Source organism: Auxenochlorella protothecoides (genome assembly GCF_000733215.1).
Source record: "Auxenochlorella protothecoides strain 0710 unplaced genomic scaffold scaffold79, whole genome shotgun sequence".
In the NCBI taxonomy this organism is placed as follows: Eukaryota; Viridiplantae; Chlorophyta; class Trebouxiophyceae; order Chlorellales; family Chlorellaceae; genus Auxenochlorella; species Auxenochlorella protothecoides.
In genome coordinates this window covers 58,768-86,202 of record NW_011934155.1, presented here as the reverse complement: position 1 = coordinate 86,202, position 27,435 = coordinate 58,768, and the positions used below count along the sequence as shown (strand labels likewise).

General features: G+C 61.2%; 10 protein-coding genes across 10 annotated transcripts in view; 5 read left to right on the top strand and 5 right to left on the bottom strand.

Moving 5' to 3' along the window:
- Positions 1–287: 287 nt before the first annotated feature.
- Positions 288–4,073, bottom strand: F751_6014 (putative LRR receptor-like serine/threonine-protein kinase; the record flags this gene model as incomplete). Its single annotated transcript, XM_011398030.1, has 9 exons — positions 288–742; positions 885–929; positions 1,105–1,501; positions 1,755–2,261; positions 2,525–2,821; positions 2,963–3,051; positions 3,211–3,564; positions 3,729–3,885; positions 3,981–4,073. The coding sequence occupies 9 exons, from the start codon at positions 4,071–4,073 to the stop codon at positions 288–290; spliced, it is 2,394 nt and encodes a 797-aa protein (XP_011396332.1).
- A 140-nt stretch (positions 4,074–4,213) lies between these two features.
- Positions 4,214–4,396, top strand: F751_6013 (hypothetical protein; the record flags this gene model as incomplete). Its single annotated transcript, XM_011398029.1, has 1 exon — positions 4,214–4,396. The coding sequence occupies one exon, from the start codon at positions 4,214–4,216 to the stop codon at positions 4,394–4,396; it is 183 nt and encodes a 60-aa protein (XP_011396331.1).
- Positions 4,397–4,601: 205 nt separating this feature from the next.
- F751_6012 (Proteasome subunit alpha type-5) lies at positions 4,602–6,134 on the top strand (the record flags this gene model as incomplete). Its single annotated transcript, XM_011398028.1, has 7 exons — positions 4,602–4,615; positions 4,719–4,881; positions 4,999–5,163; positions 5,300–5,359; positions 5,529–5,590; positions 5,781–5,949; positions 6,042–6,134. The coding sequence occupies 7 exons, from the start codon at positions 4,602–4,604 to the stop codon at positions 6,132–6,134; spliced, it is 726 nt and encodes a 241-aa protein (XP_011396330.1).
- A 406-nt stretch (positions 6,135–6,540) lies between these two features.
- Positions 6,541–8,033, top strand: F751_6011 (Fructose-bisphosphate aldolase, cytoplasmic isozyme 2; the record flags this gene model as incomplete). The annotated part of the gene is made up of 3 exons (XM_011398027.1): positions 6,541–6,672; positions 6,897–7,028; positions 7,185–8,033. The coding sequence occupies 3 exons, from the start codon at positions 6,541–6,543 to the stop codon at positions 8,031–8,033; spliced, it is 1,113 nt and encodes a 370-aa protein (XP_011396329.1).
- A 355-nt stretch (positions 8,034–8,388) lies between these two features.
- Positions 8,389–10,122, bottom strand: F751_6010 (SEC14 cytosolic factor; the record flags this gene model as incomplete). The annotated part of the gene is made up of 8 exons (XM_011398026.1): positions 8,389–8,433; positions 8,550–8,687; positions 8,862–8,978; positions 9,152–9,219; positions 9,333–9,426; positions 9,571–9,689; positions 9,842–9,926; positions 10,102–10,122. 8 exons carry the CDS (start codon positions 10,120–10,122, stop codon positions 8,389–8,391), a joined length of 687 nt encoding a protein of 228 aa, XP_011396328.1.
- Positions 10,123–11,146: 1,024 nt separating this feature from the next.
- Positions 11,147–12,961, bottom strand: F751_6009 (Delta(7)-sterol-C5(6)-desaturase; the record flags this gene model as incomplete). The annotated part of the gene is made up of 5 exons (XM_011398025.1): positions 11,147–11,311; positions 11,503–11,619; positions 11,780–11,990; positions 12,205–12,293; positions 12,497–12,961. 5 exons carry the CDS (start codon positions 12,959–12,961, stop codon positions 11,147–11,149), a joined length of 1,047 nt encoding a protein of 348 aa, XP_011396327.1.
- Positions 12,962–15,686: 2,725 nt separating this feature from the next.
- F751_6008 (hypothetical protein) lies at positions 15,687–15,851 on the bottom strand (the record flags this gene model as incomplete). Its single annotated transcript, XM_011398024.1, has 1 exon — positions 15,687–15,851. One exon carries the CDS (start codon positions 15,849–15,851, stop codon positions 15,687–15,689), a length of 165 nt encoding a protein of 54 aa, XP_011396326.1.
- Positions 15,852–18,334: 2,483 nt separating this feature from the next.
- The window catches only part of F751_6005 (hypothetical protein), a gene marked incomplete at both ends in the record, with an annotated part of 16,104 nt that continues 7,003 nt past the window's right edge, over positions 18,335–27,435 (bottom strand). Inside the window, 8 exons of the mRNA XM_011398021.1 lie at positions 18,335–18,502; positions 18,683–18,750; positions 18,867–18,933; positions 19,110–19,244; positions 19,406–19,539; positions 19,936–19,986; positions 20,129–20,387; positions 20,487–20,649. Of these exons, the coding sequence (XP_011396323.1) occupies positions 18,335–18,502; positions 18,683–18,750; positions 18,867–18,933; positions 19,110–19,244; positions 19,406–19,539; positions 19,936–19,986; positions 20,129–20,387; positions 20,487–20,649 (1,045 nt within the window). The remainder of the gene's footprint in view (positions 18,503–18,682; positions 18,751–18,866; positions 18,934–19,109; positions 19,245–19,405; positions 19,540–19,935; positions 19,987–20,128; positions 20,388–20,486; positions 20,650–27,435) is intronic.
- F751_6007 (hypothetical protein) lies at positions 22,104–23,580 on the top strand (the record flags this gene model as incomplete). The annotated part of the gene is made up of 4 exons (XM_011398023.1): positions 22,104–22,302; positions 22,466–22,651; positions 22,842–22,966; positions 23,305–23,580. 4 exons carry the CDS (start codon positions 22,104–22,106, stop codon positions 23,578–23,580), a joined length of 786 nt encoding a protein of 261 aa, XP_011396325.1.
- Positions 24,106–27,435, top strand: part of F751_6006 (Serine/threonine-protein kinase CTR1) — a gene marked incomplete at both ends in the record, with an annotated part of 8,398 nt that continues 5,068 nt past the window's right edge. Inside the window, 6 exons of the mRNA XM_011398022.1 lie at positions 24,106–24,365; positions 24,593–24,759; positions 24,963–25,459; positions 25,733–26,171; positions 26,535–26,656; positions 26,735–27,055. Coding sequence (XP_011396324.1) covers positions 24,106–24,365; positions 24,593–24,759; positions 24,963–25,459; positions 25,733–26,171; positions 26,535–26,656; positions 26,735–27,055 — 1,806 coding nt within the window. The remainder of the gene's footprint in view (positions 24,366–24,592; positions 24,760–24,962; positions 25,460–25,732; positions 26,172–26,534; positions 26,657–26,734; positions 27,056–27,435) is intronic.

The following is a 27,435-nucleotide window of genomic DNA, read 5'->3' as shown; positions in this document are numbered from 1 at the left end:
GGTACCGACCCTCAGAGCCTGCTCGGCAATGTACATTCCCAACCGGAGGACAAGGGCACACCTCTGCTGTCAGTTGAGCACCATCGCCTTCCGCGTTACCGCATGATCTGGGGTGGGCATGGCCTCCTTACAGCACGAACTATGGTTGCAAAACATCTATCTTCCTAGTGGTTGTCTCCATGCATGCCGGCCTGCCGCTGCAGCCGGGTCCATGCATGGGGAGGCGTATCACGAGTCCAGGCCTGTCAAGGTCATGGTTAAACATGCCTGCGCGCCCGCCGGGCCCCTCACCGCTGCAGGGGCGGACCGACAAAGGGGTCCCGTGTCGCGCCGTTCTGGTGGCCGGCCTCCAGTGCGTGGACCTGGACCGTGCCATCCTCCCGCGGCGAGATGGGGAGGGAGGTCCCCCCCAACCCCACCTCGGCGTCCTTCATGAACGGCGACGCCTGGCCGGGGCCCAGGGATGGCGACAGGGAGCTACCGTAGGCGCCGCCGCCGCCCCGCGGCCCCAGCTCCACCCCGCGATGCTGGCCGCCGGGGCGGCTGCCAAAGGCGTGATCGGCGTCCAGCTCATCGTCGAAGCGCTCGAAGCGGTTGCCTCCCAGGCCGGAGAAGCCGGGGGCCGTGCCGTGGCGCCTGCGCCGAGCCAGCCACACGCAGACCACCACCCCCACGATGGCCAGCAGGAAGACGCCGATGGCGATGCCCACCTTCTGGTTCTTGGACAACCCGCCTGCCTCCTCTGTCGTTGCATGACGGGGTGGTGTGGGGGAGGTGTTCGACGGATTCCAGGAGTAGGGAGGGCATGGAGTGGGCTTGCGCCCAGCAAACCTGTGCGCAGCGCGCCGCCCCGGCCAGACCATGGCAGGGAAAGCGCCACTCACCGTTCCCGGGGCTCGGAGGCGGGGATGGCGAGGGAGGGGGCGGCGCTGTGGAGAATGCAAAGGAGGAAGGGGTGCGCATGTGATTCGATTCACAAGAGGATGCCGGGTGGCCCTGGTGCAGGCTTCACAGACGTCTGCGGGGGTGCACCGTCGCCCCTGCAAACCCTACAATGTCGAGCAGACACCCCCTCTGGGAACTCCCTGCACGTCAGAAACCTACGCGAGGAGCTGGTGCAGACGCTGGCCAGATTGCTGAAGGCCGTGTCGCAGCCATTGGAGAAGGAGTTGCCCTGTGTGGTGGGGTCGTGGGGAGGATGAAGTCTGGCCTGATCCAGAGCCAAGGCTTCTGAATTTCTGATGGTGTTCTTGGCAATGTACCATCTCTGGCATGCGGAGGCAAACAAGTAAAGGCTGCGATGGCTAGTACACAGCCAGGTGAACATGCTGAGGGAGGGAGCCCTGCCCGCCACATGCCGCGGCCGACTCACGGAGAGGAGGATGTTGGTGGGGTAGTCCAGCTCCGCTGACGCCATGTAGGTCGGGATGTCCCCCGTCAGCTTGTTGTTCGCGAGGGAGATGGTGTTCCAGGTGGCGGGCACATTGGCGTCCAAGGGCGCCTGTGTGTGGGGATGGTAGAGTGCGCGGGGGCGGTCAGGTAACAGGCATACGCCTGGCGAGGCGCCCACAATCCTCCCAGTGAGCGTGCACTCCCTGCGCATGCAGCCAGCCGACCATTTGAAAACACCACCACCCTACCATTGATAAGCCACCACCGCCGATCCCATACCTCACCCTTCCCCCTCCCAGGTGTCCTCTCCCCCCCCCCCCACCCCTTCCTGCACACCCACGCCCACGCAGGGAATCACCCACCAGGTTAAAGATGCCTGACTCCTGCAAGGCGTTCCCGATGCTGCCCTCCAGCGCGTTCCCGCCCGCAAACAGATAGCGCAGGCTGGGGAAAAACGTGGTGCCGGCGGAGGGCAGCTCCCCTGTCAGCTTGTTGCCGCTGAGGTCCAGGGAGGCCAGCGCGGGGTAGGCGGCCAGCCCGACGGGGAAGGAGCCGGCGAGGGCGTTGCCGCCCAGGCTGAGCGCGGCCAGAGGTGCGGCGGCCGCGGCCTCGGCCTCGCCCTCCTCGCCCCAGGCGTCCGGCAGGTCCGTCAGCGCGTTGCCCGTCAGCACCAGCTGGACCAGGCGCGTGTGCCCGGCGAGCGCAGCCGGCACGCCGCCCGTCAGCCGGTTGTGGGCTAGGCTGAGCGACTGCAGCTGCTCGGAGGCAAAGGCCGGAATGGTGCCGGTCAGCGAGTTGTTGGCCAGCACCAGGCTCTGCAGGGCGGGGAGCAGGCCTAAACCGGAGGGCATGCTGCCACTCAGCTGGGCCTGTTGAATATTGAAGGGGGGGGACAATGGGGAGGTAAGGGGTTTTGGGGAGAAAGGGAGGGTTGGAAGGGGTGGGGCTAACAGCCCAGCCCCACCAGCAGCGCTTCAATGGGGTCGAGCACCGGAACCAAGGTCCAGCGCCTGGCTCGCACATGCAGCCACAGCCGCTTCCGGCCGTTGCAGGGGGTATCATGTGCCCTCTGTGGAGCCAGACCATCGGCTCCACCCCCAGCCGGCCCCCTCCCGACCCCACGACAACGCACCACTCCCAGCTTCAGCTGCCACAGCGTGCTGGCCGCCGAAAAGGTGTCCGGCAGGGTCCCGCTGAGCCCCGTGGACCCCGCCGCCAGGTACAGCAGCCCCGAGTCGGCGCCAAAGAGGCAGCCCGGGAGGGAGCCGGAGATGCCCGTGCGCGCCAGGTCCAGGAGGGTCAGGCCGCTGCTGGCCAGCACGCACATGTCGGAGGTCAGTGTCCCCGTGATCCCGGTGTTGGCATTCAAGCGCAGCTCGTGCAACGACACGAGGCTCAGCAGGGCGGTGGCGATGTTGCCGATGTCACCCTGTTGAGTTGGGGAGGTGGAGGGTGTGGCTGAGGGCATGGCCCTGAATGCAGGGTATGGGGAAAGTGCATGCAGCTCCGCCCCCGCAGCGCACTCGGCGCCTCTGCATGGCCCCTGCCTCTGGCACAGCATCCTGCGCACCGTCAGCGAGTTGGAGCCCAGGTACAGAAACTGCAGCTTCTGAAACTTGGCCAGGGTCTCCCCGGGGAAGGGGCACAGAAGGGCCTCGCCTACGCACATGGCCAGAGACGAGCCTGAGTAGCAGCGGCGGCAACGCCGCACATCCACACGCTGCTGTCTCCCACGGCAGTCCGCACGCCGGGGGGAGCACAGCTCCATCCGATACCTAGGCACAGCAACACATGGACCCCCCACCTCTCTCTTCGCACCCTCTAGATTGAGCTGGACCAGGTTCCCGCTGGAATCGCAGATGCTGCCGTCCATAAGGCACAGGTCCAGCAGGGCGGCAGCCCCAGAGCGCGTGGCCGCGGCCTTCCAGGCCGGGCAGGCCGAGGTCCCGCCGCAGCAGGCGTCAAACAGGCTCTGCGCGGCGTCCTGCTGATCGTTGGTAATCTGGGTGGCGTTGAGCGCGGCGTCCACGGTGAGGGTGAAGGCGATGGCGCCCCCCGACAGGTTCTCGTTGGCCACGGAGCAGGTGAAGTTGGGCGTGCTCAGCGTGTCGGGCCAGTAGTGGGCTGAGTTGGGGGAGATGACCACCTGCTGTGCGTAGTTGGCACCGCGGGCTGCATGCAGGGTGGTGTGGTGTTGGGGAAGAAAGGGGGTTAGGTGGAGGCCCGCACCAGCAGGTGCACTCTGGGCCAAGCGCTGCCGCTTAGTCTGCCCGTGCACCATGCCCGTGCCCTGGGTGTCAGGCGGTACGCTCTGTGCGCCTTGCATGCCAGCGCACTTGAGTAGTACTGGGAGGCTGCGGCAGAGGGGGAGACCACCGCGGCGGCGCTGCTACAGTACAGGCCCAGCGCTCCATCGCCGCTGGGGGTGGCCGTGATGGTGTACCATGCCTCCTCATTGTCTGCGCTGATGTCGGTGAACAGCACCTCCTCGCCCTACGCAGGGTTGGAGGTTTGCGGATCTGACAGGCTGGAGGCAGATCATGCCCACACGCCGCCAATGCACCCGCAGGAACAGCTGGGGCACTCACCACCGCCACGGTGGAAATCTGCGCCAGGAGCTGTGTGGCCATGGCACCTCCGGCCATGACGACGATGAGTACTAATGTATGTATGCGACGCATTGTAGGCGGGGTGTGTCCCGATGTCGTGGCCCCAAAGGGCTGTCGGGCGGTTCCGTTCCGCGCAACCGCCAGGAGGAGCGGAATGTTCCGATCGCCACCAGATCCTAGCCCACCGATGGATAAACCAGCTATAAGAGTTAATGTATGCGAATCGACCTACGTATCTGGGATGTAATGCAGCGCACGGTTGCAATGAGGGGTGTTTATGGAAAAGCAAGCGCGAGAGCTCGGCGCGCTCGAAGGTGGTAATTCCCTCCCACATCCTGGGGAGGATCTGCGGAAGGACCACTCACGACACGAAGGAGGGTGTGACCGCGATCTGATGCAGGTCAGAGTCTTCGCTCTTGACTTGTGCTTTCCAACCCTCTGCTGGTTGCACTTGTCGAAGTGAAACCTGGGAAGCAGCCGTGCGCCCAAACCTGCTGCTTGAGGCTGGGCATACACTGCAAAAGAAGGGAGCCGAGGCTTCCCCTTGATCGACCAAGCCCTGATCAAGAATAATCACCTCGCCTGCGGGAGATTTGAGCCATGTTCCTGACCAGGTGATCTTCTTCTCATGGTGCAGGACGACTCCTTGATCGTACAGGCGGCACGCCAAACTGCAGCCCTCTCGTCAAACGGTCGATGTCATTCCATCTCATGCAGGAGTGAATATGATAGATCTGTGAACAGCTTCAGTCCAGAGGGTCGGATCTTCCAAGTGGAATATGCCATCGAGGCCATCAAGCTGGGGTCCACGGCCATCGCGGTGTGCACATCGGAAGGTGTGGTCCTGGCTGCAGAGAAGCGCGTGACATCCCCACTTCTGGTAGGTGCTCCGTCATCGGGCTGTGTGCTCCACGCAGCGGGCTCTGTTACTGCATGCCTCCTCACCACCACCATTAATTTGCACAAAGGCTTCGTGTGCCCTCCCCACCTCTCATAGGAGCCCGCCAGCATTGAAAAGGTGGCCGAGGTGGACGCACACATTGGCGTGGCCATGAGTGGTCTGACAGCTGATGCACGCACCCTGATCGACCATGGCCGTGTGGAGGCCCAGCAGCACGCTTTCACCTACAATGAGCCCATCCCTGTGGAATCGCTCACGCAGGTACTGATACGGAAAGTGCTACCCAGCAGGCCCATGCTCTGGTGCAGATTCATAGGAGTGGGGCAACCTATCGCAAGGGCTGAATGGCTTCGAGTATATGTCTTAACTCCTCAACCTCATCCCCAATCTCCTGCAGTCCCTGTGCGACCTGTCGCTGCGATTTGGAGAGGATGAGGATGGTGGCGATGGTGGCATGGTAAGCAGTCTAACAACAGTGCGCTGAGGAAATGGATGAGATCCTGTGACCTGGACCTGCTTGGCCGCATCGTCAGCGGCTACGAAGTGTCCTATGTTTCTCCTAGCTGCCTATGGCTTGTATGGATAGCGTCTTGCCTACCCTTTCTCCTCCTGCAATGACCCCACAGAGCCGACCCTTTGGAGTGGCACTCCTCATTGCTGGCTGGGACACAGACTCGGGGCCAGTCCTGTGAGTCTTCGTAGGGGTGTAGCAAAAATTAATAGCAATTATGTGCGCATCCTCCGCGGACTCGACTGGTGTGACTGTCAAAGTGCAAGCCGTCAGTGTTGGCGCTCTGCATGAGCCTTTGTGACTGCATTATATTTGCTCAATAGCGATGCACTTGCCCCCATGATCAAACTCCCTCCATCCTTTCCAGGTTCCACACTGATCCTTCCGGTACATTTGTGCGGTACCAGGCCAAGGCCATTGGTTCTGGGTCTGAGGGTGCACAGACGGCCTTGCAGGAGGGATTCCGTGCCGACATGACACTGAAGGAGGCCGAAGAGCTCACTCTGTCCACGCTGAAGCAAGTCATGGAGGAGAAGGTGAGACCTGGTGCAGAATGGGTGCATGCGTTTTTGTCAAGGCCCAGCAGTACTCGCACAGCCTTCCCAACCTCATGCATTTCTGGCTGCAGGTGACGTCTACCAACGTGGACATCGCGAGGGTGGCTCCAAAATGGCACCTGTACTCTCCCAGCGAGGTTGAGGAGGTGTTTGCTCGTTTGTGAAGCCAGTCTTGCCCGCCGTCACACTGCTGCGAATGATGCTGGCGTCTGGAAGGCAGCACACATTGTAACAGCAGCCTAAGTGACAGTCAGTGTGTTTGATAGTGGCTCACACAAAAACGAAAGTCCCAGCAGGCAGCTGCACGTACTCGTGGGTTCTGAAGAAGAACAGGGAAGCAGTCAAGGCACCTTTGAGGGTTTGCATCTGCGCCAGGGCGCCACCCTCACGGCGGCCCAGCCCTTGATGCAGGAAAAATCTAACTCCGCACGTGATCAGGGAAGGGCCCGGCATGCACCCCGGCCGACGCCAACAAAGCCCTGATCGAGCGGGGACCCAACCCATAAACACTTCGACTCGCCATCCTAATATTTTCCGTTAACGAATTCCGCTCCACATCCCATTCTCGCAATGGCTTCCGTCCTGGGAAACACCTGGAAGAACGAGTATGCCGAGGAGCTGATTGCCACTGCCAAGGCCATCGTCGCTCCCGGCAAGGGCATCCTCGCTGCTGATGAGAGCACGGGAACCATCGGCAAGCGGGTGAGAACGCGGGGTTGGGGTTTGGGTTCCGGCCACGGGTAACCCGTGCGAGATCAGCCCCGGTAGGGTGGGCGCGCCGTGCCCGAGCAGACCCCTTGCCTTGTCGAATTCGGTTCACGACCTCTTCCCATGCACGTGTGCATAGCATGCTGTCCGTGCGTCCCGAATCTGTCCTCGGTTCCGTGCCCGCCCCAACCCTGACCCACCCCGAGTCCCGGTTGCAGCTGGAGAGCATTGGCGTGGCGAACGAGGAGTCTGCCCGCCGTAACCTGCGCGAGCTCCTGTTCAACACCCCCGACGCCAACAAGCACATCAGCGGCGTGGTGCGTGGGGTTGTGGGCACGTTCCAGGCTAGGGTGTGTCCCCCGGTCCCGCGGTTCCGGGAGGCCTATGGCCCAGGTGGTGGTGCTGAGTGGGTGCAGTGTCTCCTATGCCCCATGGAAGACGCCCTCGTGTGAATGTCAAACACCACACCCTCGCCACCCCCATCCGTCCCCTACCCAAACCACCAGATCCTGTATGAGGAGACCCTGTACCAGAATGCAAACGACGGCACGCCCTTTGCCAAGATCCTGAAGGACCTGGGCATGATCCCCGGCATCAAGGTGGACGCGGGCGTGGTCCCCCTCCCTGGCACTGACGGCGAGACGGAGACCCAGGGCCTGGACAACCTGGGCAAGCGCTGCGCCAAGTACTACCAGCAGGGCGCTCGCTTCGCCAAGTGGCGCGCGGTGCTGAAGATCGGGGCCAAGGAGCCGAGCGAGCTGAGCATCCACCAGAATGCGTACGGCCTGGCGCGCTACGCGGTCATCTGCCAGGAGAACGGGCTGGTGCCCATCGTGGAGCCAGAGATCCTCTCCGACGGCTCCCACGGCATCGAGGTTTGCGCCGCGATCACGGAGCGTGTGCTGGGCGCCGTCTACAAGGCGCTGAACGACCACCACGTGCTGCTGGAGGGCACGCTGCTGAAGCCCAACATGGTGCTCCCCGGCGCGGAGGGGCCCAAGGTGGACGTGCGCACCGCCGCATGGCTGACGGTGCGCACGCTGTCGCGCACCGTGCCCCCGGCCGTCCCCGGCATCGTCTTCCTGTCCGGCGGGCAGTCGGAGGAGGAGGCCACCGCCCACCTGGTGGCCATGAACCAGGTCACCGACCTGCCCAAGCCCTGGGCGCTGTCCTTCTCCTTCGGCCGCGCGCTGCAGAGCTCCACGCTCAAGGCCTGGGGCGGGAAGACGGAGAACGTGAAGGCCGCGCAGGAGGCATTCATCGCTCGCGCCTCCGCCAACGGCCAGGCCACGCTGGGCAAGGGAGACCTGGACGCCACGGGCGAGAGCCTGTACGTGAAGGACTACAAGTACTGAGTGATCCGGGAGGAGGGAGTGAGCGGGGAAGGGGGCAGCCACACGGGGCCCGTCTCGACCTGCCACCCCTCCCCTCGTCGAGCCCTGCCCAGGGGGCGCCGCAACGAGCCATGCGTGTGCATGTGTCTGGAGGGCCCTTCCACCGGGCGATGTGCGAGCCATCCTCGCCTATTTCAACACACCGCTGCCGGCATGCGCTCCACTCCCCCCAAAACCACCTCGACCCTCCCAGGGCTCCTCCCCCGCCCCACCCTGCCTGCTGATATAGAAACCAGTGTTCTGTGAACGTTTGACATGCTCAACGAGGGTACAGGGGTGCACCAACAGAGGAGGAGTGGTTCACACGGTCGGATACTCAGGCCCGGAAGCAGAAGGAGCCGTCGACGGTCAGGGCTGCCACCTGAAGCAGCAAGGGCACGGGGTATGGGAACCATGGAACCCCTGCAATGTCGTCAGTGTGAGTATACAGACAGAAGGTTCCGCACCACACACCCCACCACCAATCTCCAGCCGCACCTTCTCAACGATGGCAGGGTCCCGCCACGGTCCTGGCGGGTCGGGGAGAGGGGCGGGGTTGGTGCCGCCGTACTCTTTGGGGAGCTGGTCCGGGGCGATGTACTCCTGCAGCTCCTCCCTCCAGTTGCTGGACAGGACCTGGTGAGGAGGCATGCATGTGTTTTGTGGGTGTGCTGGAGGGGGTGGGTGCCACATTGCTGCCTGGGCCCAAATGCTCCAGGGTCCTGCATCGACTGGGACTGAAGACTCAGAGGTAGCAGCAGGGTGATGTGGGCACACTGCCCCGCCAAGCACACACAAACCAACACACACCTGCACTTTGACTTGGGTCCTGGTGTCCAGCATGTACTTGACCATGCCCCACATGATCCGGAAGCTGGTCGGGGCATTGATGATGATGGACTTCCACATCAGTTCCGGGTAGTGGGCCTGCGTGAGTTGGCAGTTTGGAGGGGCGTGGAGGGCTGGGCTGGCATGTCAGCCTGGCGCACTTCAGCATGCAGCAAATGCTTCCTCCTCCCGGCCAGCCTATGGATTGTCAAGGCTGGCACCAGGCCCCACCTCAATGCGACGAGCCCTCTGGGCGGGAGATTCCACCTCACCTGGTCGATGCTGAGCACCTTCTGCACGATGGCTCTGAAGTCAGAGGTCAGGGTGCTCACGCCCACACCTGGCGGGGGATGGCATGCGGGTAGGTGGGGGCATGGGGGGCCTAGGACGACACAGGGGTGTGCACCACACAGTGGCAATGCGGTGGCAACGCCCCCCCTTTAAGTTCCGCACCTTGGAGGTCGATGAGGACGAGGGACTGGTCGACGCACCTGCCTGCTGCCACCGAGCATGCCGGGGCAATCAGGTTGATGTAGCGCTCCTGTTGCTGCAGTGGGGCGGGGGTAAGGAATGGATGTGAGACCCGTCGTCGAGCAAGGAAAGAGCTGGTCCCAGCGAGCTGCATGGGTGCGGCACCTGCAACACCCCCCCACCCCACATCACCACAGCGCAGAACACCGCGGCATTACACCTGCACATGGTAGCGCACACATCGCTCTTCCGTGGTGAACTTGAAGAGCTGCTCCAGATCGATGTTCCCCGGCTGCTGCACATACACGGGGCGGCCCGCCCTGTCAACGCCATAGCAGCCTGGTGCGATGAGGGTGCCATGGGGGGAGGGGGGGGGGGTATAAACGTGTGATGCGTGTCAAGCCATACAGAAGTAGCATGGATATGGCGGCGCAGGCGGGCTCCCACCTTACAAGATCACCAATTCGCTCCAGGCACTACGAAAGACCCACCTTCTGGGTAAAACTTGGCAAACTCAGGCTTCTCATTGAACACGAAATCTTGCAGCACCCTGTCGGCTCCATACTCCTCCCTCCACTGCATTGTGCGGGGAGAATGAGGAGGCTGAAGACACAATCGTTTCCTCCTCCATGCTGCGTGCACAACGCTCACCTCTGCATAGCAGCCAGAGCAGCTTTCAGCATCCTGTGCTGCGTTGCTGTTGCTGCTCTCCCCAAACCTGAATCCAATCAAAATCAACCTCCCCGCATACCTTGAGGGTCGACAGGAACATGGCGCGAGCAGCTGCGACGTCGTGCTTCCTGGCCCGAAGGAATCGCCTCAGTGTGAGCGTGTCTGTGAAGATGGTGATAGATACTTGAGTCAAGTGCCGGCCTGCAGCAGGAGACTCAATCCCTATTCACCTGCTGGGCCAGGGGGAGCCCAGGCCTGTGTTTCTCTACACCACTGGCTTACTGTGTTGGGGCGGTATGTTGACGCTGAGCTCCAGCTCATCTCTGAGCTGCTGTATCAATATACCCTGTTGGCCGGACGGGGTGCAGAAGGCAGTTTCCTGGGCAGCCCTATTCTGCACATGTCCAACCACTTCCCTTCTCCCGGGCTACCCCTCCCAACTGCTCCAGCCCCCTACCTCATCGGCGAGGGACACACCCCACATACTGAAACACTCTGCATCTTCCTTGCTGACTGGTATGTAGTCGTCGGCATCCTGCGCATTTGTTGTGGCATGGGGTCTCCATGCGACCTGTGGAATTTGCACTCTACACCCTGGCTACCAGCACGGCTCGTTGGTCCCTCGAGAGGCACCCACCACGCGCACCCTGGTGGTGGCAATAACATCCGGTAGGCTGTTGTATATGGATCGTAGATACGAAGCCATTCCGCCGTGTTCCGGAGGGGCACAGCCCCAGAGGGATGCCCTTGTACCCCCACGAGAGACGCCAGCCCCTGAGGAGAGGAGGCGAAACGTCCAAGCACACAACCGAATGCGTTGGGCGCTCCAAGACAATTTTCAATAACAAATTATCTTGCTCCGAGTACTTAGGCCGAGTAGGTTTCCATTTCCGCCGTTGTTGCGGCTCAAAAATTGACGGCGTTGTTACGTCATCAGGGCGCCGGCATTTGAACACCATTCCACACCATCCAGCAAGGGCAACCCAGCACACAGACTGCCGCAGCACGACGTGCTGCAGGTATGTATTATTGTAGCGAGCACAGGAGGCAACAATTAGCACAATCTGGGCCTGTTCTATGCCTAAGCGGAGCCAGTGGCAGGGTAAGAGGGCAGTGCACGCACGTCACGTCTCCTTCGCCACCTTCCTCTCTGCAATCATCGCGCGGTAGTCCTCTGGGGTGAGCAGCGTCCCGAACAATCGGTCAACAAAGGTGAAGTAGTGTCCGTAGTTCTTGTTGTACATGGTGTGATGGATGGTGTGGTAGTAGGCCCCCATCACAGGGGGTACCTGTGGGAATGGGTATGGGAGTAGTTGTTTCTGTCCCTGTAAAATCCACAGGCAGCAAGGCCAGCATGGGTGTCAATATGAAATTGTGTCCTTCCAATGCACCCTTCCACCCTAAGCTGGGCGATGCATAGACTGTGCTGCCGCGCAAGGAATGCATGTGATCCCAGATGGGCCCCCGGCGGTCACCTTACCTTGCCGTCAATGTTGTCATGGATGTTGTTGGTCCAGATGCCAGTAGCAAAGAGCAGGAGCTCGTGGGTGAGCAGGTGCATGGGCACGAACCAGAGCATGAAGGTGTAGGGACACGCCTGCACGAAGGGAGGAAAGAACCGCTTGGGCACAAGGGGAGTCCGGACCAGGCGCACAAACAGTTAATCGGCCGCCTGTTCTCGATGCACTCAAGCCCCTGACCCAATGACCAGATGCAATGCCAAGCTTGTCACCCATGGGGCTCAGCAGGACACGCACCTGCAGCATGCCGTCTATGGGGTGGAAAGCCAGGCCCGCAAAGGGCGACAGCGTGTGCTCCTTGTTGTACTTGTGGTGGATGTAGTGCAGCCACTTGTACCCCGGCTTGATCTCGTGCAGCAGGCGGTGCGCCCAGTAGACAAAGAACTCCACCGACAGCATGTACGTGAAAAAGTACACTACGTACATGGGGAGGCCCACGTCCGAAACCCTGGCGACAAGACAGGGGCAGCGGAGAGGGCGTGTTGGCTAGAGCAATCGGCTGATGAGAAGACCAGCCGTGAGGCTCGTAAGAACACCAGCCCTGGGGCTAATGGGTTGCACCCCACAGAATCTGACCCGAGCCTGGCACGGGGACCACAACCAGCCTCTCATCCACAAACCAGGTCAAATACATGCCAGAGCCAATCCTCATCCACACAAACCTGCTGTATGTCCTGGTCCAGCCCTTTTCTATTGCAAACTCATTGAACGCCGGGAGCATGGCGTAGAGGGGCATCGAGATGCTTGCCACCTGCGTTGAGTTGAATGTCACAATATTTTAAGGAGGTGCAACATTGTACAGCACGAGCGCAAACCTGGAGTTGCAGATGCTGCCAGAACCAGCGACTTCACCGGAAAGGCATTGTGAGCCAGTCTTCTGCTGAAGTCAACCCTGCTGATTCTTTGTCGGCATGCGGGTGGGACTCCCAGACTGCCAGAGAACCGACACCATACCTTCATCTGCTCCAGCTGCGCACCCAAGCTTGGAATCTCCCCAGGCTTGAACAGCTGCGATCCGAACGCGTAGTATGTGTAGTAGACCCACACGCCGCCCAGCACGTAGTAGAGAATGGCCACCATAATCCAGTTCCGCAGCCAGCTTTGTACATACGGCGGCATCGCCGCACGCCATTCGTTTGGGAGCCAGAAGAGCGCCAGGTTGTCCTTGAAAGCGTTCTCTTCTCGGAACTCTAGCAGCTGCTCTTGGCGCCGGGTGAGGGAGGCGGGCGCGGGGGTCCCCCACGCTTCGACCGAACCGGGAATGCCGGTGCCACTGACCGTCAGGTCCAGGCCCTCACCACGCCCTAAGCCATCTCCCCTCGACCCTAGTTTCCAGACAAGGACGTCGGTGAGAGGGCTGGCGTAGATCGCCACGGCTGTTGCTGCCAGGAGCGCGACCACTAAAGGGCCGGCCCTCATGCTGAGCTGTCAAGGCTGCTGACCACGTCACAGAATGCAAGCAATGTGATCAAAATATGTCAACATAGGGGTATAACTCATTGCAGACCGCGTCCTGGGTTCTGTGGCATCTGTAAGTTGGGGCGCATGGCAACGTCACCCCGCCCCGCTTTCTTTCGAGACACTCGGACTCCTTTTATTCAAAAGATTTCGCTCTGTGGCTACGTAAGGGACACGATGCCTCTATTGGGGCGGAAGAAGTGCCGATACACGTGCGAATTTCATGGTCCCAGAGATTTATTGCTATAAGCTATGTATGTGGTGGACTGAGTGAGCATTTACCATTGCATTTAGTGAGAATCGCTCTGACATAGTAGATGCGCTTTTGCCTGGCTCGGCAACCATGCTGCCGACACCATCCGCCCTCTCCAGACTTGGTCAATCCCCTGCCAGCTTGGACTCAAAGCATGTCAGACAAATGGCGAATGCCTGCAGGGATATTGATTCTCAGCTGGGTGAGAGGATCCTGTATCCAGCATGATGTCTGCATCCTCGAGCCTTCCACACGCTTCAGACCACCCGTTTGACGAATGTACCCTCAAATATCATGCAATCTGGAAACGTGCCTGCAGCAGCGTCATGGGGTATGCAAAGTCCATGGTGAAGCTGTCATCGCCAACCCTCCCAAACTGTAGCACAGTCCGATCCTGCATGGGTACATGAGGAACAGGTGGTGGATTTGCCTACTTCTCGGAACTTTCACCAATGTTGAGTGACATCTCCCAGACAGGGGAGCACCCGGGAGCTTCGTGGTGTACCAAGGAGACATGGCCGCCTTTGGTGCATGATTCCACTGCTTTACGCATGCATCCCTGTACCTTCCCCGCATCCCTGCACCAACCTCATTTTCCGAGGTGATGAGCTGGAAATTCTTCACGCTTGCCTGTGTGACTCGCCCTCCAAAGTTCAAGCAGTATGCCTGTGCACAGGAGGTGCAAGTATGTTGCAGACTGCAGGCCGTTTGGACCATAGGGTACACCCCTGGGTGACGAATCCCAATCATCACCTCTGCAAGCAACTTGGCACACCTGCAGCATTTGATTCCACTTTGGTGGTTTGTTGATCAGATGTATCTCAGTTTTGCTGTTGCCATCTTTGAGCCTGCAGAAGCACATGGGGTGGTTGGGATTGGGATAAAGGTGGGACGTGTGCGGAGGTGTCCATCTTGACATTCAATGATCTTGGTCAGAACATCTTCCCACAACTTCTGAACGTCACCTCGTGCACAACGGCTGAGTACCATCCAGTGAGGGGCGGCGTGCCTTGGGGGTGTCCTTCTTGGGGTCGAGCAGGGGAAGCGCCACGCTCATCTGCGACAGTTTGAAGCGTACTCACCCAGTCATCACAATTTATGATTGCATCGCTGCTGACCATGCGGCAGCGATGCGATCTGGTTGTCAGATGTCGTCACCTTGAGACTCACCTTCCGTGGGCCCTTGGCACCCAATGAGCTCCGCTTGAAACCCACAGCTCCAAGTTCTGAGGATGCTGCACATAAGAAGAAGAGAGGTCGGTGTGAGCTTGGTCAAGTATGCAGCGGGTTCTGGAGACTTGAAGGTGTAGCCGAACAAGACATGATTTGCTGGACCACTTCTTGACCCTGCAGGTACTTCTTAGCAGACTGCTTTGCCTCCTTCTTACACCCCAACGCCCCATTTCCCCAAAGCAAAGCCCAAGCGACCTTCTGTCAAGAGGGTGAAGTCCGTCCCCAAATTGTTGGTGTGGAGTGATCCACAAAGCCCAGGACCATGGAGGCTGAGATCGCCGGCCTCCATCTGATCCCACAGTTTGAGAGGGGAAGGACATGTGGTGCATTCCAATCCACACAAGATGCACTGCGATACGATTTGCAATGTCAATCCTTCAAAGACCACCCGCTCGTGGATGCCTCACCGAGATGATGTACTTTGCTGCTGTTCCTCGTCCCTTTCGCTTGATGGCGGTCAGGATGGTGGGAGGCGTGCCTGACAAAGATGCCCCATCGAGCTCGAGGAGTAGGCTGAACTGCATAACGACCACCAGTCAACAGCCAATGTGATGTATGCATGCCATAGAACTCTTTGAAAGGCCTTGAACTGCAGATCTCAGCAATTCGCACTCTAATCAGGTGTCAGCAGCAATTGATGGCACCCGACAGCTTCAGTGCGATGAGAAATATACCCCTTGCGCCCCTATTGCTCACTGTGCAAGGCTTGAACATGCCCCCCCGATGTCGCTGAACGCGGCATTGCAGGGGAGCAGCGAAAGGTCCTGGCTGGATCAGCAAGTTCCTGGAGAGGTGGCATGACAGGTGGACTGAGAAATGGTGAAGTCCTTTGTGGCAACAAGCTTGGCAAGGCCGCCACACAATTCTGAGGTCTTCCATGAAATGCAATGCCTCTAAAATGCAGCAACGCATGATCCAAGCCTCCTGGCTCAGGAAACCATGGAGCAGATGTTAATCCATCATTCTGCCTGTCCAATCATCGTCAAGCAGGTTTACCTGAGACCCTGCCGGTTGTTGGACCTGATTGCATTCCGAAGGGCAGCCTCAAGGGTCGAACCGGGTTCCTTGCTCCGCATGGGGTTGTCTCTGATCGTCTTGGATTGGGACCTCAGGATGGTTGCTGTGGGTGCCTTCTTCTCTGCTACAGCTACAGTCTCAACCCTGGCCTCGGACAGGGTCCCAGCAGAGGCCGCCATGAAGCTACTCTTGCGCTGATGTGCTGCAGAAGCCGCCCTGATGGTGATTGCAGACTCCCCTGACTCGCCCAGTCTTGTTCCCGATGATGCTGTCAGTGTATTTGCGGTATCGGGGCCGTCTGTCGCTGCACTCACAGACTTGATGCCATTCGTACGAGGTAAAGGCCATGCTGGTATGGCCTGCTCAGGTCTGCGTGTCGTCTGTGGCTGCAACAATGCCGACTGACGTGGAGTGGCAGCGGACACTGTGGCCCTGTGATGGCAACAGACCATGGGTAAGCCTCTGAAGAGGTACCAGCAAAAACACAACAGGTGATACTTCAGTATTGGACTCAAAATCTTGCGCGCTCAGCAGCAGGCGTGCAGGGCTCACCTTGCAGACAAGGGCTGGTAACCGGGCTTGGGCTGAACCCCCTTTGACGGCCGGTTGTACAGCTCATTGTTGTGTGTAGACATTGCTGTGAAATTTAAGGGGTGCACACATGGCTTGGAATCTGATGTGGGACTTGAAAAAGGTATTGCCACCTGAGGCAAAAAGCGTCCCTGTCGAAAATGCCCTGGCCCTATGCGCCCCGCACCTCCGCCGCCGAGATATGGTGAGGCGTCGGCCATCTTCGCCCAAGTCCGAGCGGTGACAGGTCGGACCGGCTGCGACCTCTGTGATTCATGTTCACTATGTTTACCCTCAGATGTTGAGGTCACAGGTCTGTGCCGTGGGGAGTTGGAAGGCTGTCCGGTCAGACATGTTCGTTGCGGCGACTGTGTTGGAAATGACAATTTGAAGGTACACATCCCGGGACATTCAAATCTGAAGCAAAACCAACCACTACGATTCCCGCATGATGCTTCGTGCCTCCTGGGTGTGGCGACAGCAGGTGGACGAGCCCTAGCTGACTGCATCCCCTCAATGACCGAAATATCACAAGATAGATCTGGACGCACTCAAGGCACCTTCGATCATATCCAATTGGATGGGACCGAAATGTTCTTGGTCTCGAGTAGAAATCCTCCGTGACGATCTCAGAGTGATTTCGTTTCCATGGTGGATGGATTTCCCACGGCCGATTCGTGGGAGAGCGCGCGCGCCCGACCAAGTCGATACATGCATGCAGAGGCGAGGCGAGGTACCCGGTCGTGGCCAAACTGATGTATTCCACGAAATAAGTTGATAACAACCGAACAAGATGACGTCCCAGGGTATGATGCTGCGGAACATGGCCCTCGTGGGCAACACTGCCAGCGCCACTATGCCAGCGGGCCACCGGCCTGCGTTCGAGGCCGGCGTCCAAATGCTTTTTCAGCGCTGGACAGCGCTGCAACTGGGAGTTTTAAATGAGTGGGGCGGTTCCAACAGTAGAGAGAAGGCTGCAGGCATCCAGCACGAGGTGCTGGAATGGTTTTATGGCAAGAAAAGTCACGAAATGCTGGACCTGGCAGACCTACTCGACCAGGCAATTTCAGAGGACTTCAACATCCAGGCAGAGGATGACAGTCCGTACCAGGTGTGATGATTTGGGTTGGAGCTCGGCGCCAGAGACTGCAAGGCCACTGCACCCTACATGAAAGCCACCCAGAAGATAGTGGATAGCACCTCCAGCAGGACCAGAGCAGGCACCGTGTCCTCCTCCAAAGATTCACCCCTCCCCCGCGCCTCTTCTTCATCCCAGCTGGCTAGGTCATTGGTCAACATGCACAATCAGGTGGCTCAAGGGAACTACGAGTATGTGCACCAGCTGCAGGCCACCCCAGCAGGAGCGGCCGCCGCCTCGCAGAATGCACAGGTGGGCGGAGCGGATGCGTGTGGGGTCCTGTGGTAGCCCTCCTTGCAGCCTGGATTGCGATGCTGAAAATTCACCAGCTGCTATGCGAGGAACTGGGTCTTCTCCTTGGTGTTGTGATCTTTCGGATGGCCATGGAACCCAGCTTCCCTCAATCCTGTCGAATGATGCAGCCTGCTGAAGAGGAGGGTTCCAGCTCATCAGGCGAGGGCAGCGGCAGCGACGATGAGGTAGGTGCCCTTGGGGCCGAAATTGATCCGAGGGTGCTGCAGTGTGGGTTGTCCAAGGTTCCAAAGGTATGCGCATACTGGGACAGGGTGACAGCTGGAGCAGAGGTTGGTCATGATATGACTTGTACACGATCTCTCACGAGGCATTCGCAACCACACAGCCTGCGTGCATCCTCACTCAATCGTTCTGCAGGGCGAGGAGGGCATGGATATTGATGAGGCCCCCGCCCCGGCTGCGCCCAAGGCTCCGGTAGTAGATGCGGATGGCTTCGAGCTGGTCCAGCGGAAAGGGCGGGGCAAGGGTCGGCCATGATGCTTCATCTGATCGCTGCCTCAGGCCCCATTGTCATTTTGCTGCATCACATCCGCTTGAAGTGCTTGTTACAGGAAGCCTGCTCGCATCCAGGACGGGGCACATGTGGGATGAGAACAAAGGCGAAAGTTCTTCCTTGGACAAGAGTGCTGATGAGATACACAGAGGGGACATGAAACGGTGGTGGTGCAAATCTCACCCTTTAATTGAAAAGGGCGCATGACATGCCATTCGACGAGTGAATCGGCAGGTCGACATCCAGACACGCTGGGCTTCCAGTGCAGGGAGACGTACACCTCCCCAGCCCACCATGAGTAACAGACGATCCACATCACTCTGCCTCGAGGGGGATGTTGAGCCTGGTGCCGCTCACCACAATTCCTCCGCGCTTGCCCACCTCCACCGACCCCCCCAGGATGTCCGCATACGCCTCTGGCAGTGGGAACTCATCAGGAGGCGCCAGCCACAGCCTCAGCAGGTGGCGGCGCAGGTTCGGGTCCTGTGCCGGGAGGAATGGGTTGGGATGGAGTGTCTGATCATGGTGTGGAATGGGCCAGCATAAGTTGTTGACTGTGTGAATTTCTGCACATGGCAGCAGGGCCTGAGCAGTAGGTCCAGAGTACATCGTCAATACCTCCCTGCAGGGGTACACACGCGCAATGGCAGCGGCAGGCCTCACCTCGGCGTCATCAACAAACGCTGACCGGGCATGCAGAACCGTGTGGTTGGAGAGCAGCTGGATGTCACCTGCAAAGAGAGAAACGTCGCACAGTGGGTCAAGTTCGCAGCGTTGAGGGAAGGGCGCAACTGTGACACAGAAAAGCGAGGACGGACTTCATGAATTTCCCAAACATCCTTCCCACCTGGCTGCAGCTGGTAGCGGATGGAGTGGCGTGGGGAGGCTGCCAGCTCGTCAAACAATTTGATGGCCTGTGGGACAGGGAGGGAACATGTCGATGAGTCCTCAAGTGATGAATCATTGCAGGTGAACCATTGTTTAGCACCTCTTGACGCAGGAGTAAAGATGCCCCCCCCCCTGAGCATAGGCGCGGCAAATGTCAGGGTGCATTCTTTAGTCCCAGATAAGATCAGAGGACTCTCCATACCTCGAGGTGGGCAGGGGTCAGACGAGGGACTGCCTCATGGCGCTGGCTCAGCAGGTAGTAGTTCGACGACCAGTTCACGGTGAGGTTGCCCTGTGCAGCGTGGTACAGAATGGAGATGTTGAACATGAGCAGCTCCTACCGTGGGGGTGTTGCGTCCCGGGACCGCGCGGCGCTCCCAGTGCACAGCAATGCCGGCGCACGGGCCGGGCCCGCTTTGTCTTGGCAAAGTCCAACACTTCCACCCCCAGGCAGCCCTCGTCGTCGAACGTTCAATGGCACATGCTCCCTCTGCGCACCAGGAAGTAGTTGAAGGCGGGGATGGCGAAGAAGGGCTGCTTCCCGGCTGGGACCTCGCCCTTCCTGTCAAAGTACCAGTTCTCAGTCATGACGGGTCCCAGGTCAGGGCGCAGCTTGAGGAACTCGTTGTGCACTGCAGCGTGATGGGGCGAGGGAGGTGTTGAACTTGGTGCTCTCCCCGCTTGGTGCATGTGATGCGACGCGCCAGCTCCCAGCGTTGTGCCATTCGCTGCACATGCACGCAGTTTGAACAAAGCAGGCCCCGCAGTCTCCTCAAGTCCTCTCAAACCCCAGCGCCCTGATACCTGCCCATGAAGAGGCCCACTGGCTCTCCCCACCCTGCCGTGCCTCATTCAGGCACAATAGCGCTGCAAAAGGGTGGGTACTTCACCGGTGATGCACTTCCTCGAGCTGGGAAGCTTCAACAAGGGCTGGCAAGTGGATCAGAGTGCAGTCGCAGGAGACCCTCAGGTAGTGCCCATACCCAACCCCCATGCCGATGGGTGCATGTCCGATCACGGCGGCTCACCGACAAGGTCGGCCGCGTCGTTGTGGAAGGGCTGCGCCACACTTGTGGCGTCTGCAGAGGGCAGAGGGGTGGCCGATTCGTATTCTGGAAGATTTTCAAGAGCATGTTGGAGTTAACTGCGTAACAAATAGAATGGGTCCACTGGGCAATCGTCCCTGCATGCCAGACAGGTCCACCACGTGAGAGCGCTTACAGAGTCTGGTGCTGGGGCTTGCAGGGTCGTGTCCGATGTCCTTGATGTGGCCCACAAGATGCCCCTTGTGGTTGTTGGAGACCGCTTTGCCCCAGTGCAGGCCTATGATCCAGTAGGCGGCGACTGTCTGCTCCCGACTCCAGCGCCCGACGGGAAGGCCTGAAATCAGCTGGAACCCACGACCGTGGACCGCCTCAACCCGGAAGCCCGTCAGGATGGGGCCCAGAGTCGGCAGGGACACGTTGTCCAAACTCAGGCCCTGCAATACAACAAGGGCATCTCGTAGGTGATTCGTGCGCCCTGGAGCCGCACATGTCGCTGCACCTCGGCCCTGGCCCCTTTCCGGTGCCCATCCCACCTCGAGGATCTGTCCGGACTCGATCGCAGCGTCAACGGCAGCCTCCAGCTCCGCAATGTGCTCCTCGTTCAACTGGAACCTCCATTCTTCTGGGCGGTGAATCAGCTCGTCGGCGTACCAGACGGCAGGCCCGCTAACAGGCTTCAGAGGCACCACCCCCCTCCTGTAGGGTGCATTGAAACTTGCGGCTGGAACAGCACACGCCAGGGGGAAGTGGGATTGAACCTGAAAGCCTCAAATGAAGTTGTAATCTGGTGAAAAGGGAGTCTCTTACCCTGTTGTCGCCTTGTCGGGAATGGGAAAGAGATCTGCTGCCGCGGGCATGGTTTCGGAATCTACAGGTCAAGTACGACGCACACGGTAGACAAATGAATGTCGGAGGGAGAAGGTTTCGGCCACAGTGGAAAATGTGCTGAAGATTTTGATAGGAAATGTGTAGTCTTCCTGCGTTCCAGGGCACATCGCGAGCTTTGCCAGAACACGGGAGTGTTCCAGCAAGCGGAACTTGGACGAACGAACCAGAAGCCGGGCGGGAGTCGGCCCTGTCCGGTGCCAGCAAAGCGGTTCGGGAGAATCCCTCAAAGGACGTAATGGGATAGTAATTGTGCTCAACGCCCGATGAGAATACCTATGTCCTGATTCGGCAGGCCCTCTGTCACATCGGAATCTCGGTTGAGACTCGCCCCGGATGGAACACGTAGCGAACTCCGGAGGAGCCCGCCTCGCGAACGGGACAGATCAAATGCCGCGTACTTTGCCGCAGCAGCACTCTCTCCCTGGCCTCCATGCACTTCATTTCCCTAAATCCACTTCTCAACGCGTGAGAGATATGGAAACCATGGCCCGAGCTGTCTCAACTGGCCCGTCGATGCAGAGAACCATGCGTACAAAGGTGGTCCTGAACATGGCTGCGGTCTCAACAGGGAGGCAGGTCCACATCCCCACTCCGCTCTCGCACTTGAACTGCCCCTCCTCGCCCATATCTTTCCAGGTGAAGAGTGACACATGAATTAATTGATCGTAAGGTCCTCATACCCAAGCCTGCTGCATGACTCTGCATGGCCAGCTCACCATAGGGGCCTGACGCTGAACACATGCTGACCTCCCCCCCCGTGCCCCCCCCATCAGGATGTGGCTGCTGCCGCAGTGCTCTCCGAGACGGTGTACCGCGCTGTGGACTTTGGGGAAGGCCGGGCTGAAGAAGCCCTGCTCGCCTTGCAGTCTCGCATGCCGGTGCCCATCAAGCTGGAGCATGTTGGGTGGAGCCCCGCAGGGCAGAGGCAGAGGTGAGCTGCACATGGGACTGGAGGTGTCAGCGTGGAGGATGGACTGCAAGGCAGGCTCTGCAGAGCGCAGCCTGGCAATGCCCATCTCGCACAGCGACATGACAGGTCCAGTGCATCTCCACAGGTACCTCATAGCTTCCATGGATGACGCCCTTTACGTCGCTTTCTTAGGCAAGCCATGAGGGTTGGTGCATCAGGCAGAATAAACCCGATGCTCTACAGTGAGATGGGCTCTTTCCTGAACCGAAATTCTTGGCTCCCTTGGATCAGTTGGGGCGCAGCCTTGTGAAGTGGAGTCCGCCCACCCAAGGCATCTCCTCATGCGTCTCTCATGGCACCTCCACACCGGACCTTCCCAGGCACCAAGCTCCCCCGGGACCACATGGCCAACCTGGATGCACGTCTCACACGGCTCTGGCCGGACTCCCCTGCCGCAGCTCACTCTGGGTACTCTGGCCGCGCGAGCCTCATCCCTATCCAGCAGCTGTTTGCCCTGGCAGCCGTCCAGGGGAAACGTCTCGTCCTTGCAGGTCAGGGACGAAGCGCTGTATCGCTTGAGTAGGGCGGGCATATCATTTCATATGGAGCTGAGCAACTGGAAGCCTGCCCTGACCGGCAGCGCACCAATCCATCCTTTCATCGCCCTCCCATCCTGCACACTCAACCCATGCGCGGCCACCCCTACCTGTGCAGGCCACTCCATGGGAGGAGCAGTGGCCACGCTGTGCGCGCTGAGCCTGCTGCGCTCCCTGCCTCTGTCCGCGCACGGGCTGGTGGCATGCGTGGGCTTTGCCACCCCCCCCTTGGGGAACGCACACCTGGCGGGGATGGTGACGGGTGAGGGCTGGGACTCGCGAATCCACAACTACCTCCTGCCTGGTGAGGCCGGAGGTTGGGGAATGGGGTCGATGCGCGCAGCAATGACGGGTCCCTTCGAGTGTCAGAGCAGACCACCATGCACAGTGCTCGGTCCGAGGAGGGAAGACCGTTGATCCCGGGCAGCGCCAAGACTCTGCAAACTGCTCCTCCACCACGCACTCCCACAGACTTCTCCCGCACAACCCCGCAGAGGACTGGGTGCCAGAGCTCATCAACTCTTTGCGCCGGCTGAACCGGCCCCGCGAGGGAGAGCGGAAGGGCCTGGTGGAGGACAGCAAGTACGCAGCCCGCACCGCCACCGCCATCCACGAGCGGGTTTGTTGTGGCACGGGGCCCAGACATCGGCCTTTTTGGGCCGCCCTTTCCCGTCACCCTGCTGCGAGGCGTGTGGGCCTCGCTGCGTGAGGGCTCCGGCAGCGTGCCGGCCGCACTGGTGCGTGGTTTTCCTGGAAAGGGGATCTGGCTCCCATGACATGGCCATGCTCGGGATGGTTCATGTCCCTCTGGGACCCGGCGCCTGCATGCACAGAGCAGGTGTCAGCCCCATCCTGGTGCGGTCCCCCAGCACAGCATGCCCATTCTGGCGAATCAAAGCCCAGCTCCTTCCACTCCTCTGCGCCCTCCCCTCAACACCCGCTCCTGTACTCCTGCAGGCAGCCGCAGGGGCCCTGGGCATGCGACTGCCTGGCTTGGCAGGCGGGGCGATCCGTGCCCTGGGATCGACGGTCCTCCACACCTGCACACGCTTCCTTCCCCTGGCCCTGCTGCCACTGGGACAACAGCTGCACCTGCCCGGCCACGGGCACAGGGGCGTGCTGGACCCAGCGTGGGACCCGCACCCGCTGATCCCGGCGTGCCCGAGGGGCTTCCTGAAGATGCACCGCATGATCAGCTACCGCACCAGGCTCCTGGAGTTGTGCGTGGACTAGGGACCCCGCACGCTGACCGGTCACAAGCCGTGCCCCAACTAATGGCAGTGCTGCGTTCCCCCGCCCATGCGCATGGGTTGTAGCCTGGGATCGAGGGACGGGAAGGAGAGCAAGCGAACCAGCGGAAGGGAGTATGGAGAACTTACACGGAGTGCCAACCAGTAAGGAACTCCCCCAAATTGCTTTAAGATGTCTTCAGATTTCCACGCTTGCACATCGCCGTGCACACCCCGGCGTCTAATGCGAGTCTCAAAGGTGCCCCGCCGCCTGGAACCAAATGCCAGACGCGGGGCATCTGGGGCGCGAGATCTGGCTCAAACAGTTTTTGTGCAGGCTCATGGGGAGGGATCCTGGAGGAGAATCACACGCTCCACAAATATGATGGCCCGTTTGCAGACAACCGGGCTGTCGGGACGACAACATCGCCAGGGAATATGGTAGCCATTGCCAGCGAGTGAACTGGGCGCCATGGCGAGGCGGTGCGGATGGCATGCCCCCTTCGTCCTCCCCCTTGCCCTTTACATGATGGCCATGTTGAGGGGAGGGGCCGGGGACGCCACCCCCCTCACCGAGGCCAGCGAACCGCCCCCCTCCCCGAGTGTGGACGGCTCCACCTCCCTGACGGAGGGGGCCGCCCTCATGGCCCAGCGCAGCCTGTTCAAGCAGTCATCGACGTTGCTCAATACCTGGGATTACCCCGGGAGCGAGCCGTGCCCCAATAATGAGATCGAAATCTCGTCTGGCTGGCGGGGGGTGACCTGCTCCAATGGGGTCGTTGTTGCCATGTGAGTGCCCATGGTGCGGGGAGTGGACGTGTGATCGAACAAAAAGTGCACACGAAATGCCAGTATGTGCGGCCATGATCCTGCACCCTCACATACATCGGCCCTGCTGGACCCCCTCGCCTGGACCTACACCTGCCCCGCAGCACCCCCTCCCGTCGATGTGCTCCGTTCCCCCTTCCCTCTCCCTCTCCAAACCCCGTCCCCAATCGCACCCCCGCCCCACCCAGTCACCTGGAGGACCTGGGCCTTGGGGGTCAGCTTTCCCCTGCTCTTTCGGCCCTGGGCAGCCTGCTGACCATGAACTTGAAGAACAATGGCCTGACCGGCAGCCTGCCAGAGGCCTGGGCCTTCCCCGACCTGCTGTCCTTGAACCTGGCTGACAACGCGCTGACGGGTGCGTGCCGCGCCACCCGTTGAGGAGGGATGGGGATCGTCTGTCCTCGTGCCCAGCTGCTTCGTGGTCGCCGGGCCTGCTGACGCGTGTGTCGGCGCCCGCCCCGTCTGGGAGGGACGAGGGAGGGTCTGGCACAGACCGTGCTCTGCCGGAAGGCACTCCATCCTCCCCCCCCTCCCCTCCCCCCCCTCTGCCCATCGCAGGTTCCCTGCCCGCCTCCTGGGCGGAGCCGGGCGCCTTCGAGTCGCTGTCCTTCATGCAGCTGCAGAACAACAACCTGTCTGGCACCATCCCCTCCGAATTCTGGTCCGGCTCCGCCTTCAACACCGACACCGGTTCCAGCCTGTACGTCCGCCCCGGCAACGAACTGCTCTGCGGCGGCGTGACCACGATCCTCGCGGGCAACACAACCCTGCTCCAGCTCATGGCGCTGGACCTGTTCACCCCCGGCGCGGTCACCACCATCACCAACACGTTGGGGCCGTGCCTGCGCACCTGCACCGCGGCGGACACGGGCGCGGCGGAGATCACCACCAACGTCTTCGACCTGGCCCAGGAGTACAACGTGTCCCTCGCTGACGTCATCGCACTCAATCCCAGGCTGGAGAACCTGCCGGGGGTCTCCGTCACCCTGCCCTGCTACCAGACCCAGTACCGGGGGAACACGCTGATCGGGGGGTCAGACGCGGCCTACAGCCAGGTGCGCCGCCCAGGGGGCAAGAAGGAGGGAAGGGTGGGGGTGGGGGTGGGGGGGGCGTGGGGGGTGGCTCTAGGTGGGTACAGAAGGTTGGGGTCCTTGGAGGGTGGTGCGGACCAGGGCGCGAGTGAAGGCAGGCCTGGCTGGTGCCCCCTGCAATCGCACATCGGGCGCATGGAGCCGGCGGCCGGTGGCCCAATTGAGTTCCCACATCCCCTCCATCGATCCTTTCGCCCATTCTCCCTCATCCACCCCACAAACCCCCTCGCCGCGCAGTTTGCGGGGGGCAACCAGGTGCTGGCGGTGTACCCCGACGGCCCTGCTCTGGCCGGCGCAGTGACCATGCACACGCCCGGGTCGGGGTACACCCCGCACTCCACTCCGGGGTACGCCGGCTCCACCAGCTGGCTGACCGACGAGCTGGTGGAGCCGGTGTACTGGTTCGTGGACCTCACCACGCCGCTGTCGGTGTCGGTGCTGGTGGGCATGGCGGGCGGGCCCACCACCGACCTCGTCGTCTACATGGGGTCGGACACCAGCAACATCACCGCCAACGCCCAGGTGGGCAGCAGCCTGACCCTGGACCTGCCGGGCGCGGTGGGCGCGCTGGCCTTCACCGACGGCGTGCCGCAGACGGGGCGCTACGTGGTGCTCGTGGCCGGGCCGGACGGAACCTCCCCCTTCAACATCTCCGCCCTGGAGGTCTACCCCAAACGTGGGTGCTCGTCTTGTGTGTGTGTGAGGGGGCGGGGGAACTGGCCCGCAGGGAAGGTGGCGTCGTGGGAGGCTGGGAGGAGGGGGGCGCCTGGGCGTGGCCGGGCAAGGACACGACGGCCACGGGCATGGCGGGATCACCACCAGGAGCGCGTCGCACGAGGCCGGCGTGCCGCGCCACGCCTGCCGCAGCGGGCGCCGGGCCCACGCCGTCTTCTGCGTCGTCGGGACCCCAGAACTCCCACCCTCACCTCATGTCTGGCACCCCGGCATCGCAAGCCTGGCAAATCCCCCTCGTCTGGACAGTGTACCTACAAACCAACAAAATCCCGCGTCGCCTCCACCCCCCCCTCCTTCTCCGCAGTGGCCAACGCCGCGGTGAACAAGCCGCTGACCCTGTCCGACGGACGGGTGCTGGAGGGCGGGACGGATGGGTCGCTGGCCACCTGCCTAACCATCCAGCCCTCCGCCAGCGGCACCGCCTGGGTCACGGCCGACCTGGGCTACGTGGCGGCGGTGACAGCGGTGGCGGCGGCGGTGAAGAACACCGCCTCGGCCGCGCAGGCCACGGTGTTCGTGACCAACTCCACCACCGGCGACTTCTTTTCCCTCCCCGCCAACCAGTCCTGCGGCAACGGCGGTCTGCCCCTGGACCAGGGCGCCTACTCCGCCCTGCCCTGCTACATCCACGGCCGCTACGTGTCCATCGCGGTGCCCAACCAGGGCGCGCTCCAGCTGTGCGAGCTGGAGGTCTACCTGGGCGCCGACCTGGAGTGGCCTGCGCCCACGCCCGACGCCGGCGGCTCGCTCAACCTGGCCGCCATCATCGCCCCCACCGTGGTCGGCGGCCTGGTCCTCGCCCTCGTCCTGGCATGGTGCGCCGCGGTCTGGCGCAGCACGCGCCGGCGCCGCCACGCGTCCGCCGCCGCGCGCCGCGCCGGCGCCGGCGCCGACGCCGACGCGGCAACCAAGCCGGGCAGCGCCTCCCCCAGCACCCCCCCCGCGCCGGCGGCCTGTCCGCCGACCCGGAGTCGGGGTCCGAGGACACGGGCTTCCTGGTCTCCCTCGCCGCCAGCATCGGCCTGCGCAGCCTGGGCGCGGGACCGGGCGCCGCGGCAGCGCCTCCTCCGCGGTCTTCCGCTCCGCGCTGGCCTCCGCGCCCTCGCTGGTCTCCCGCCCCACTGCCAGCCTGCGCCTGGCGGGTCGCTGGCAACGGCGTCAGCCCTTCGCCTCGGCGGCCGCGGCGGCCGCCGGCGCGGGGCGCC